The 14,096-nt window shown below is 44.9% G+C and overlaps 1 protein-coding gene across 2 annotated transcripts in view; it reads right to left on the reverse strand.

Moving 5' to 3' along the window:
* Positions 1 to 14,096, reverse strand: part of DEX1 (defective in exine formation protein (DEX1)) — a 125,519-nt gene that overhangs the window by 61,242 nt on the left and 50,181 nt on the right. For both annotated transcript variants that reach the window (XM_086487781.1, XM_086487784.1), the window contains exons 3-6: positions 7,067 to 7,177; positions 6,815 to 6,897; positions 6,623 to 6,740; positions 6,382 to 6,542 (exon numbers count right to left, since the gene is read on the reverse strand). In XM_086487781.1, the coding sequence (XP_086343907.1) occupies positions 6,382 to 6,542; positions 6,623 to 6,740; positions 6,815 to 6,897; positions 7,067 to 7,177 (473 nt within the window). The remainder of the gene's footprint in view (positions 1 to 6,381; positions 6,543 to 6,622; positions 6,741 to 6,814; positions 6,898 to 7,066; positions 7,178 to 14,096) is intronic.

Raw genomic sequence — 14,096 nt, forward strand, 5'->3', positions numbered from 1 at the left:
ATGTGGCTGCCACTGAGGCATGCAAAGAAGCTTTGTGGCTCATGCGTTTGGTAGAAGAGCTTGGCATTAAGTCACCGGTTCCTGTGCTACACTGTGATAGTCAGAGTGCTATTATGCTTGCAAGGAATCCTGTTTTTCATGCCAAGACAAAGCACATAGAGGTGAAGTACCATTTTGTCAGGAGTGTGCTTGATGACAAGAGCATTACACTTGTCAAGGTGCACACAGATGACAATCCTGCAGATCTTTTGACCAAGAGTCTTCCAGCAGAGCGGTTTGCATATTGCCGTCAGATGATGGGTGTTGGAGGAGTAAGTGCATGATCAGCTGATGTATTATAGTTAGTTGATTCTTTGATCTCCCAAGGTACATTGCCTTTAGGTGGGAGGTTGTTAGGGAATAAAGGCCTAAGTGCCTTGTACTTATTAACTTATAAGTTAAAAGACTTATAAGTGAGGGGGCCCAAGTGTGAATGGCCCCCTAGTCACTTACTCATATACTCAAAGGTCAAGCCCAAATAAAAAATTGTGACTTCTCCCAGATTTTGACGAGCGTTCTCTCTCTCTCTCACGTTTTCTCTCTGCGTGAGCTTCTTCTGCGCCACTCTCCTCTTCTCCTTCACTCTCATTGCATAGGATAGCAAGTGGGCTCTCTCTCCTGCTCCCCCACATAAAGTCTACCCCCCCGGTAAGTGTATGCATCTGTATACTCCACACTCTCCTGCCCATATTTTAAAGTAGGTGTTGATCTCTTGATCCATTGTGGCGTGGTGTTAAACACCATAACCTTGGTTTTACCAAGGTTTACACACAATCCACTATCCTCTACAAAACTATGTAGTGCATCTAGATATAGCTCCATACCCTCTGGTGAGCCAAATATCAACACAACATCATCAGTATGTAACAAAAATGGGATCCACGTCCCTACCAGCTGGGCACCTCTCTCACCCTCTTTGTCAATATAATCAAACACCTCATCAACATACATACCAAATAGAGTAGGGGACAATGGGCATCCATGTTTCACCCCAATAGTAGAGTGAACTAAATCAGATACCCCTTCCGTAGTGCGTACATGTCCCATCACTGATCTATACAAAGCCATAATCCCCCAAATCAACTCTATGGGCACCCCGATCTCCTATAGTCTGCGCATCAATTGAGCTCTCAGTACCATGTCAAATGCTTTGCGGAAATCCACAAAGCTACAATAAATCCGTCTCCCATGTGACCTGCCCTCCTCAATGATGGCTCTGAGTGCCAGAATATGATCAAGAGTGGAGAAACCCCTCCTGAAACCGGCCTGACCCTTTGCTCGTACACCCTCACCCTCTGCCCAATTACTCAAGTGCTGCTCAAGAATGGATGCATACAACTGTGCCAATGTGTGTCCAACCATAATAGTGCGGTAGTTCCCAAGCTCTGTAGGATCACCTCCCTTGAAGATAGGCACAGTAGTAGACAACCTCCAAGTCTCAAGTAACCCCTCACACATGGCACAATTGAACAACACTGCAAGAACCTCCAACATATCCCTAGCATGTATAAAGTGCTCTGCTACTAGACCGTCGCGATCATATGCCCTCCCGGTCCTCATCCTGTCAATGGCCCTCTGTACCATCCCAGTGGTAAAGAAGGTGCTCGTAGTTGGGCTTGGCTCTACAGGGTCTAGAAGGGGTTCCTGTCCAGGAACCGTATATAACGATGTCGCATATTGGACCCACACATCAGGTGAAGTAATCATTGGGGGAGGGAAGTGCTCATGAAAGAGTCACCGTGCCTCTCTTGAGTCCCTACTCATGAACATCTGATATAAGTCTCGCTCCATCTGAGCCACGTAAGCTCGCTTCTTCCGTCGCACAAGGCGCCGGGAAGCAATCCGAGACTGTCTGTAAGTGATGACTCCTAAAAGAAGATCCCTCTGAAGCTGGGCTCTCATCTCTCTGCGCTCCTCATCATACCAACTATTCTGGGGCATGCTCCCAGAATGTCGTCTCCTGCCCGGCTGAGTGTGTGGGTATGGCACTGATGCAGCACTATGCAATGTCTCAGTCAATAGAGTGGTGCACTCCTCCACTGAGAGGCCTGTAACAGCTGTGCCTTCCGATAGACGGTCCCAGATCTCCTCTGTACAAATGGAATCAGTCTTTGGTGTAAATGTATAACGGGTGTGTGACCTATCTCATGATGTCTGGGTTGTATTATATTGAAATGAAACGGACAGTGTCAAGAGAGCATGATCCACTGCTACGCTCACGGGCCTGGCTCCCACTCTGAAATCCTGAATGCAAGGGACAAAGCTCAGCTGTGTCATAACATAGTCCACTGTGCTGGCCCCATGTTTGTGTGGAAAGCATGTGAAATCGGTTGCTCCAAGTAATTGTTGTAAGCCATTAAGTATGGCTAACCCATATGTAGTCGTCATCTCCATGAGGTATCTCCCATACTCCGTCTGCTCTTTGTCATGTGAGCATCTGTCAAGCCGCAACTCACCCACATCCAGCTCTCTAAGCATCTCATCTGAAGTGTCGTAGAAGACTGTCTGAGAGTTGCCCGTTCAGGCATTGAAGTCCCCTAGAAGAATGATATCACCATCCCTAGGAAACTCCCATATGTCATCGTCTAGTATAGAGAAAGGCGACTGCCCTTTGGATGCAGCATATACTGACGTACTGGAAGGAAAGTAATATATGGCAATGCATAGAAATCGACATGTGTCACCTCTCAGTCTCACCCACATGTATCTAGCATGCTCATCTCTCCGTACAATATGTAGTAGTGGTTGTAGCTCCTCTCTAAATAGCACTACTACTCCTCCTGAACCTCTACTCCAGTCTCCCAAGCTCAGATCTCGTAGTTGTCCGGTTGGGTGGTCTCCCATCTATATCCCACCATATGTGGCATCACATGTATAGACCCATTACAATTCCAAGTAGCAATCTTCACTATGGTCCCATAGGTCTCGCATCGTCATGCAACGCACCGCTCTACGATCAACACCCGACCATCTCTGTAGAAGGCTATCTTTCCCTTCTCCCTTGCCACTGTAATCTCTGGCATTACCTCTCTCATATGTGCGAGTTGTGAGAGAGTAAGGTCATCGTCGAGGAAAATACATGTCTTCTTGAGAGTAGGCCTCTTCCTCAAGAATTCATTCTTCTCTTCCAAGGAGGAGAAGCGTAGTATGAGAGCTCTCTCATTTGAAGACTCTCCCGGGCCATCACTTTTCTTGCCTACTCTCCATGCCTTTGTGTGCAAAGGCTTCTCCACCCCCATCATGGATGTGAGGCTTGTGACCTCTTTCTCCACGTTGTTCATGTCCTTGAGGCTGGTCACTCTCACATGTAGAGGCCGCATCCGCCTTCTTTGTTCCTCTTCAAGGGTCATGTTGATAAGTGTCGGTGTACAAGGAGCTTCCTTACCTTCCCTTTCTTGGCGACCTCAATCCATTTTTCAGCCTCGTCCGCCTTCTTTTGTGTCTTTGTTATCATATCCGCCCATGAAGACGTCTTTGCCACATTCAGTTTCTCTTCCTCTTTGATCATCCTTACCTGTTCCTTGATTACCTTGATTTCCTCTATCACAAAGGGCTGAAATTCACCTTCATCCAGTCCACTGCTTGCTCTGTCAACAAGCTCCCGTTTGAGGGCTGAGACTTCTTCTTTGAGTGTCTATGAGTCCGCCTTAAGTGCTTGTATCTCTGCATTTAGGTTCTCTTTCTCCTTCTTCCATTGTGCACCTTCGTTGAAGACCATCTGAAGGAGGTTGGCCTTCTCCTTCCACCATCCTTCCATCTCTGTTTTCCATTCCTTCATTTCCCTTTCCATTTGCGTCATCCGCTTGTTCATGAGCATGAAGGTGGCCTTTGCTCGCGGCTTGCAAGCAGGTGAAACATTCATGGCTTCCGTGTCTTGTGAAGGTGGAGCAGGGGAGATGGTTTTCATGTCTTGTTAGGGTGAAGCAATACCCAGCAAGACCATGGACACGTAGGCAGAGGGCAGCCCGCTGGTCCTTGCAAGAGAACACTATGTATATCAAGCAAATATCTCCATCATAACACGACCAAAAATAAAACCCTCATCCTAAAAATGCCTCAAACGGGCAAAGTGCAGGGGCAAACCCTAAGTCTGTCTGAGATCCCTGTCCTGCCGGTGTACGGGTGGCCAACCCACAACGAAGGGAAAGTGCTCATGGACGAGAAAGCTTGTATGCTGGAGAAAAACCATCTGGAAGGTGAAGCTAATGCTCTAACAGTTGCATCTCACGACATGATTACTTACCCTGGCATACCGTAGGCATGAGATACTATGAATGGTTATTCTCAGTTTCCTCCATTGATCAGTTTCTATCTTGAACACTCTTTGCTTGATTTACTCTGCCTAAAAGATATGGAACTTGCTACGCAATATCTGTAGGGTGAACAGTCACTCTAGGAGAAGATCTAGCTACAGTCTTGACTATAATGTTCCTCGTATTTCTCTCATATTTTGCCCATCCTCTTGATGGAGGTGCTTTCAAGGGAGTGACTACATCAAGGCAGCCAAAACCAAATGGAAGGTCACCAAGCAGAAGCGCCTGTTGAACACCTACCTAACCTACTAGGGTACATGATCAACATACAACCAAGGGCCGTGCATGCTCAAACTTAAATAAAGAAAATCAGTAGTATAGGCATCCATAAGGTTACCTCTACACAAGTCTTTTCAATAAGATATGATCTGCATTAAGGGATTGGAGGAGCACGGACAGCATCTCAAGCATGTCTTTAAAGCGGTGCAATACTCTAGGTTGAATATACTCAAGAAATGAAATGAAATGAAATGATATATTAACGTCTTCGATAGGACAAAATGACCTATGAGACCAAACCGATACAAACTGGTGAATCTGGTACCATGCCTGGGTACAAAAAAAGAGACGCTAAAAATGAAAATAGGAGTGCTACTAGCTGGTACTGTGTGGGATATGTGTGATCACTGAAACAATGGGTGCCTAGTACAAGAGAAAAAGATGCAGGAAAATCATTACGTAGGCTATATAATCCGAAGAGCTCAAGATTACAACAAACCAGATTAAAGAACCCCATAACCTTTGAAAGTCTACCAGTCTCTCTTATTGTGCAAGACCATTACCTATCCTGAAGAGCTCAAGATTACAGCAAACTAGATAAAAGAACCCCATAACCTTTGAAGGTCTACCAGTCTCTCTTATCGTGCAGGACATTTTACAAAAATCCTCAATCCCCATAGGGTCACTGCATGATCTTGGAAAAAATTTATTTCAAGGGATGGTGAGGAAAACCTCTTCTTTAACTCAAAGAAAGTCTTATGACACACACTTGGCCATCCCACATTGCCAACAGCTTATGAGAGTAGAAATCTGGTTTCCAAGGAAATTTGGGGTAGCTATACAAATGCGATCAGACTCCATTAATGCCCCCTCAAAAAATTGGAAACCTGGTTCTCCCATGCTTATGACTTTCTTTCGCAATTTTCACTTTCATTTCCACTGACGTACCAGGTAAACTTGATCTTGTTGTGAATGCTTATTCTAGAAGACCTTGGTAAATGTGATCAGTTTCGCATGCTATCAAGCTTTAAATTTCATGCTAAAAACTTGCGCTCCCAAAAGAGAATTTCAAACATTTATTGTTGAGCTACATGGCCATCACTTAAGAGCACCAACATCACTTGATTCTTGTTTATAGTAGCACAATGTAACTAGAGATTTGAGACACAGGTTATACTGAAGTCTCAAAATCCTTTCTATGCAAGTCATTGTGAAATTCAAGCCATAACTCAAGCATTGAAAATGCCGTTTCGGTAAGCAAGGCATGAGTAGCAATGGTTCCTTTCTTTAAAGTGTCAAAGGTAGGCAGTAAAACTTGCTACAACAATTTCCTGTTCAGGAATGACCCAAGGACCTATAGTGTGTACCACAGTCATACAAGTACAAATTATCATCAGGCTAGCAAGTAGACTTCCCTCATGAAGAAGAACAATAAGTCACATGATATGGATCCATTAGTTATCTTTCAAATTTTGACAACCAAGGAATGCCTCGATTCGTTACTGGTTACTAATTATCATCTAGATTGCATAACCAAGAAATGCTTAGATGAATCACTTTGGAATAGAAATCCCCCTTGGCAACATATTTTGAAGATAAGCACTCCCATAAAGTTCAATTCTACACATCATCTACAGACTACAGAAGATGGGGGGCAGACTGAAATTAACCAAACCTTTACAATATGCTGAACTTTTATGGGAGAGGTGATCGAGGGAATCAACAGTTTTTATCAAACCAAAAAAATGGGGTAGTGACACTTCAGATTTTCATTCTATTAACAATTTCGGACGTACAAACAAAAGCATACCATTGGAGGAAGACTGATTTAAACCCTTGGACTTCAGGCCCTCATCTTTCACATCAGAATGAGACCGATCTGCATGATCCTTGTTTAAGCCAACATACCAATCTTTTCGGACACGTTCCCTTGGGAGAACAAGCTTATCTGGTACCTGATAACCTGATGGCCTGTGCAAATGGTTATAAAATTCACTTTGAGTTAATTTATTGCTGGTCAGGTTCATACCAGTTGTCCAGCCAAATATCACCTGAAGAAAAGTACTTCTCCATGATACGTCGCCACAGTTATCTCTCGAACACCATCCTTGTCGATGTCATAAAGTAAAGGACTTGAATGAAGGTTTGATTGATGAGATGCTGGCCACCCTGCAGTGAAACGAATTTTGCTGTGTGAGATGAGAACTTTCAGTTACCTTATAACTTGTTAAGAAAACAAATACCTGGTAATTTCTCCCCATCTGAGCCATCAAGTACCTCAATGTTGTGCACAAATGAAGGAACCACTACTTCCAGCTTGCCATCGCTAGAAGACCGAATAAATTCATCCAAATGCCAAATTCAAGTTACAAATCACTGCTAACTACATGCTTACATTTATCAAGTACCAAGTTAAGAGATAGACTTCATGAAGCATCTTGACCAATAACGGCGGCCATGAACTAGTGCAAAATATAAGAGCATCACAAACACACCTGTTGATATCAGCGACCAGAGGAGTAGCATACACACTAGAGCTAACTTCAGTCTGCCAACGCAATTCCACATGCTGTGGGCATTGTATATTGGTCAAAGCTTCTTCATCACTGTGTAGAGAGCAAAAAAATCATTCAATACATATCCAGTTGCAAGAATACGACCAGAGAAAAATCAGAAGAATGTGAGGTAGTGGCTTTTTGGTAAATTGATTGATAATAACTATGTCCGATAAGGGACTCACATTACATGTGTGACTAACATTTCCAGCACTTGGGCCGCGGGGGCCTGAGTTTTTGCACCCGGCGGGAGAGGCCTAGAACCGGAGTTTCTGCACCCAGCAGGAGAGGCCCTAGAACCTGCATTTTTTTCACTCCCTTCTGGAGAAGGGTTGAAATTTCCATCCGTTCTCCACTTTCAGCCTTGAAGTTTGCTCTTGCACCTTCTTCAGACTAGTTTCTGGCAGCATTTTCTAGGGAAAAACGTGCTCTGTTTTCAGCTTTGACGGCCACTAGAACCTGTGTTTTAGTTGTTGGATAGACTGGCTGTGTTTTTAGCCCAAAGAGGAGTGCTCAGCTTAGTTTTGTATTGATAGGAGGGCTTGTCTTCTGAGGTCAGTCATGCACATTCTCCAAGATCCGTCTTTCTTTAATACCAACAACACCGGAGAGCAGTAGGGTGAAGTACTCGGCTGGATAAGACCCTTTTCCAGGAGGTCTTTCACTTGGTTCATGATCTCTTCATTCTGGGCTCGGCTAACACGGTAAGGTGGCCGGTTCGGTAGTGTGCTTCCAGGAATCAGATCAATGGTGTGATCCTCAGGACGAGATGGGGGTAACTCACCTGGCAGGCCCTCAGAGAAAAAATCAGCGTGTGTGGAGAAAATCTTGGCGTTCTTTGTCAAGTTCAGAGAAGTTTTCTCTTGCACCTTCTTCAGACTAGTTTCTGGCAGCATTTTCTAGGGGTAAACGTGCTCTGTTTTCAGCTTTGACGGCCACTAGAACCTGTGGTTTAGTTGTTGGATAGACTGGCTGTGTTTTAAGCCCAAAGAGGAGTGCTCCGCTTGGTTTTGTATTGATGGGAGGGCTTGTCTTCTGAGGTCAGTCATGCACATTCTCCAAGATCCGTCTTTCTTTAATACCAACAACACCGGAGAGCAGTAGGGTGAAGTACTCGGCTGGATAAGACCCTTTTCCAGGAGGTCTTTCACTTGGTTCATGATCTCTTCATTCTGGGCTCGGCTAACACGGTAAGGTGGCCGGTTCGGTAGTGTGCTTCCAGGAATCAGATCAATGGTGTGATCCTCAGGACAAGATGGGGGTAACTCACCTGGCAGGCCCCTAGAGAAAAAATCAGCGTGTGTGGAGAAAATCTTGGCATTCTTTGTCAAGTTCAGAGATGTTCGTTCTGTGTTCATCATTTAACTCTTTCAAATAGATCGAGTAAACAAAGAGACTGGATTTCATTAATTTGGAAATGGCCGAAGCCGATACAATAGGGACGAACTCGCCCTTCAGCTTTACATCAAGTACCATTTTTCCGCCCTTTTCATTCGTCAAGGTCGCTTTCTTTGCCCGATAGTCGACCACGGCGTTGTTCTTATGGTACAAAGAGACTCCTAGGAGGACGTCACACCCTTCCAAAGGCATGATGTAAAAGCTCTCGTGCCCTAGATACCCTTGACAATGCAAACGAAGTTTGCCAATGACAGGTGTAATGGCTATGTGCCGTCCGGGCGTCGCTAGAACTGCCTCTGCTGGTGGTCCCATCCTATCGGATGTAATCTCGAGCCGCGCCGCCAATTCAGGTGAAATGAAGTTGGGCTTGGCTCCGCCATCGAAGAAAATCAGGGCTTCTTGATCTTTCACTTTGCCCCAAGCTCAGCAAAGTTCTATCAATCAGGCTTGAGTCAATACCCATGCAATCTAGTACCAGTCCTGTTTCATCTTGCCTTTTCTGCCACGTTCCTCCGTTGCTCTCGAATTCTGTGGCCTGTCTTCAATCTGTCCTTGCTGTGCCTTTTTGGGGCACTTGGCGGAGATGTGCCCTTGTTCCCCGCAACCAAAACACTTCCCTCTTTGATATAGTTAGCCCTTTCTCGAAGAGTCAGTCGGGGTCGTGTATCCTTCTTTTCTTGGGAACTCTTTTTCTTTCTACTTTCATTGTTGGAGGTCAGTCGAGTTCTCTGGGTCAAGATCTCATCAATGGGGTAAATCAAATTTCCCGAATGTATCGAGAAACCCCGGTTCGCATGACCCATTAATTCTTGAATAGAATTTGACTTTTGTTCAAGGCGATAATCTCGGATCTCCGTAGGGAGTCCGCAGCAAAACCACTCAATCTCTTCCTTAAAGGTGACCTTCTTAAATGAAGAGGCTGGTAGTCCCAAAACCTCCCGCAATAAGCGCCCAAAGAATCTCCCTTGGTCCTCCAAAGATGGTTCCAAGCGGTTCTTATATCCCGTTCGTACTCTCGGGTCAGCAAAGAAGAAATAATGAGCCTTTTGAATTCCAACCACTTGACTGGAGCTTCTTTCCTCAGAAGAAGAGTGGACCACAATGGTCGAGCATTTCCTTTGAGAAAACATGCAGCCCTCCTAATCTTGGAGTGCTCTGAGTAATGCCCTCCAGAGAAGGCTATGTCAAACTGCTAGATGAAGGCCAAAGCCCTCGGAGCATCTCGGAATCCAGAAAAGGATTCAAATTTTATCGATTGTCCACCTTTAAATTCTTTTGCTTTCTTGCTCGTCTTCAAGGAAGTCATATTGGTTGGCTCTGTAGAAGTGTTTCTTCTTTGCATAAAACATATGGTCATCGAAGTCCGAACTGTCAGAGGATGACTCCTCCTAGGGCTATCAGAAACTGGTCGGAATCTCAGTTTCTTTGCCTTTTTCTTGCCCTTTTCAAAGCTTTGCTTTTTCTTCCCTTTTTGCCCTTTCTGCCCTCCTCGCTCGAGTCCGAAGAGCTAGGAGGACTGTCAATAGAAGAGGAAGAAGAAGAACTGGGTAGTCCCTCAAAGCGTACACGCTTCTTCTTTCTTGCAGATGCAAAAGAAGATTGACAGACCAAATAATTGTCAGAGTATGCAGCGGAAGGTGAGAGAGAGAAAGAGACAATGGCACGAGAGAGAGAGAGAGAGAGAGAGAGATGGTGAAAGGCTGGCAAGCCAATATACTCCAGATGCCGAACATGTACGATGATGAGACTATGGAAAAGAGGACACCCCTTCTCCTATATATAGGAGAACAAGGGTAGGTCGGGCAAATGCCTAATAAATCACCCTACCTAATAAATGACCCTCCAATATAAATGGGGAAATGTGAAGTGACCAAAACAGGTCTAAGTGGGAAATGTGCTGAAACAACCCTAAATGTGCATGAGATCCCTGTGCAGCAGGTGTACGGGTGGCCAACCCACAACCAAGGGCCAATGCACGTGAAAGTGAGGAGCCTATAGACAGTGTGCAAAGCATCTGGAGATGAAGAAAATCTAACACCCCCCTCAACAACAGATGCAGAGAAGCTGTCGAGGAAGAAATGCAACACGCCTGGTAATCTGGAGAAGATGTGAATCCCGGAGAAGAGGATGATGACGCCAACCAAACAATACGACAATCTGTACAGCACACTCTAACAATAACTAGGGTAGTCAGTCCCCTTCTTACGCTTTTTCAATTGCTCGCAGAAGGAGATTTCTTGATTGCCGGTTTGATGGGTGGTGCGGTGGCTTTCTGCCATTGAGTGTGTACTTTAGTGATGGATTGCTGAGACAAAAATTTTGCAAACTGAGGGTCCTTCGCAAATTAAATCATCTATTTTGTGCACTCGTCAAACCTGCTATCGACGTTGCATCTCTAGAAGTTCATACTGAGTAGGCCGAGGTGGCCCGTACTCTTTCTCTGTTAATTCGTTTAAATATTCTGCGTGATCTCCTCCCGCGTCAGCGGATGTAGAAGAAGTCAACTGATTCTTTTTGGAATCGATAAGTGTCGCAAAATAAGGGATCGAATTTCCCGGTAGAAGAGAAATCGTCCATGCTCTGATACCATTGTAACAAACTTGGACACCCCAAGTCAAGATTCTTCCGCGACACAGCGGAGATTCACTTCAAAATAACTCACAGAACTGACCACTACCAGAGGTTTTGGGATACTTGTTTGCCAGTGTCTTCGTTTCGGAAGACCACATTGAGCGGTTTTGTTGTGGTTTGCCAGCAGAGATTCGAGACTATTGTCTAAAAGAGAAGTCTGACTCTATTCAAAGACTTATGGGACATACTAAGCAAGGTTTTGGGATGCATGCCGGCTCACTGACTTATCCTATGGTCAGGAGAGCAGCCATCTCAACATGGCAAGAGTCTTCCAATGAAGAGAATAAATCGAGGGATCCGGATGATAGATCATCAGAGGATTCAGAGAAGAAAGAGGAAATTATGAATCTAGTGTAAAAGCTTCTAGAGAAAGGTCTCATTCAGCCCAATACGTCACCTTATTGTTTGCTAGTGCTGTTGATTTTAAAGAAAGATGGATCTAGGACAATGTGCATTGACTACAAGGCTCTCAATAAAATCACCATCAAGAACGGATTTCCTATACCCAGAATCAATGATATACTAGACAGACTTCAGGGTTCTACTTGTTTCAGTAGAATTGACTTGAAGAGTAGTTATCATCAGATCTGAATAGCTCCTGGGGATGTCTATAAGACACCAAATCGAGACGCCTTTTGGCCTGTACAAGTATCTGGTGATGCCTTTCGATCTCACGGATACTCCTGCAACGTTTAATGGGATCATGGACAGGATTTTCGGAGAGAATAAGTCATTTGTGGGCACCTTTTCCGACGATATCATTGTATTCTCCAAGAATGAGGCAGAACATCGACACCACCTGCTATAGGTTTTTCAAGCACTACGGCAACATCAGTTGGTGGTTAATGGGAAGAAGAGCGAGTTTTTCTTACCAAAGATCCACTTTTTGGGACACCATGTCTCTACGGAGGGTGTCGAAATGTATCCGGCCAAGGTTGAGACCATCCAAGATTGGCCAGATTTGAAGAATGTGCATGAGGTTCGAAGCTTTTTGGATTTGTGGTCTTTCTACCAACGGTTTTGACATGCTTTGACAGAAAAAGGGGTTCCTTTCTCATGGGGACCATCTGAGATTGCAGCTTTCAAGACTCTCAAAGAGAAGTTGACAACTGGTCCATTGTTGGTTTTGCCAGACTTGCAAAAGCCATTTGAGACCAAAACGGGTTGCATACATTTATGAGAAGGAGCTTTTGGCAGTTATCCATGCTCTTACTCAGTGGAAACACTTTCTACTCAGAGCCGATTTCAGGGGTTCATCACCTCAGCTTCGAGGATATGCTAGATCTATACGCCATAGCAAGGAAGCTTCTCTCACTCAGGGGACTGCAGTACTTGCCATTGCGCTCAGGACCATGCACCTTGAGCATAGGAAATGCACACACTATATATCGGGGGTCACAATTGTCGTGCGCCTGCGAGGGGTTGACTTGGTGTGCGCGCTCGACCATCTCGACATAAAGAAATCCTAGAATGGATATTTGCAGTCATAGCTTCTTTGACATGACAGATTGCATCATTGAAGACATGCATTGGAAACATGAAGATGTTGATTGCAAGTATCAAGATTTGTTAGTGGCCTATTACGACAAAGGAAGGCGCCATTCAGACCTATTAGTTTTGGAATCTTGGCATTGTTTGAACAGCCATCTCTCCCATCTGCTTGGAGAATTCCATCATCCCAGAAGAGACATTGCATCGTCATTGATTTGTACACATCTTTGGCAGCACATCGGGTCCACACCATCTGCATCTTCTTAGTAATCGGTAGCCATCAATCCGGAGCCAAAGGGTTCTAATCCGAGGCAACCACCGCGAGAGTTCGCGAGCATCGTGAGCCTACATTCGCAGCCACATCTGTTGCACAGACAAAGATTCATCCGGAGCTTCCATCATACAGCAATCTAGTCAAAGCCCCAAGACGAGCCTCCATCTTTGACGAGTTACGTGGCAGTTTCATGAGACATCATACAGAAGGCTTGTCATGGTTCGTGGGCATTCCAAAGGACATACCCATCTTCATCTCCCATTCGACGTTGCTCTAGCCAATCTTCCCGCGTAGGAGTAGCATAGGCTAGCCGGTACCCTTCGTAGACATCGGCCTTTGCATATCAACCACTCGCTCTACGAGCATCCATGCGGTTTGCAGTTTCATTCACACCATCCGAGTTGGGACAGTAAAGTTTATCGTTTGTCGGTAACCAACAAGGGCATTGTTGATCCAAGAGGCAATCCATTGTATGCAAGTAGATGCATCATCACCATCCTTGTGTTTTGGAAATTTCCACAACACCGAAGCAAGCCTCTCTCTTCCAAGCCGACATGTAGGACATCGTTTAGAAGGACCTTCATCGAGACCATCTTATGGCGTGCATGGAGTTCGGTACCAATACCTCACCTTAAGCAGGAGGAGACGGCACGTGAGTCTGTGTGCTACGTGGACATGCTTTATCGTACAGAGCCAGTTTTCCCCTTCTTCCTTAATAGGAGTGTCTAGAATCCTAGGAGGATTAGTACCGGCAATTTTGTGAGCCTGTTAGCACGACCAGCATGTCTGGACAAGTCCATTCAATTAGGTTTTCCGGTTTTAGAACCCTATTGCATAAATGGTTTGTATACGCATTTTGACAGATGTTGTTACACTACGGTGGGCATCTGACATGATGAGCATGTAGTTCTAGAATAGAGGAATCCAACGAGCCATTCCCTGCGATGATTGGATTTCCAGGTGGGACAATGTGTGAAAATTTCACCCAAAACTGACCCCCTTGGCCAAACTTTTTAATAAATCATTTTTATGATTTATTTGTTTGGTGTGGTGAACAGTTTGCCCTACCTAAGCCTAAAAAAGTTTATAACCTGCAAATTTCACCTATAAAGGGACCAAGAGGGCTAGCGTTTTCCAACAGATTGTAGAGCGCTAGCAGAAGGAGCAAGTAGCCCA

Source organism: Adiantum capillus-veneris, chromosome 2 (genome assembly GCF_014529385.1).
Source record: "Adiantum capillus-veneris isolate H3 chromosome 2, ASM1452938v2, whole genome shotgun sequence".
Lineage (NCBI taxonomy): Eukaryota > Viridiplantae > Streptophyta > Polypodiopsida > Polypodiales > Pteridaceae > Adiantum > Adiantum capillus-veneris.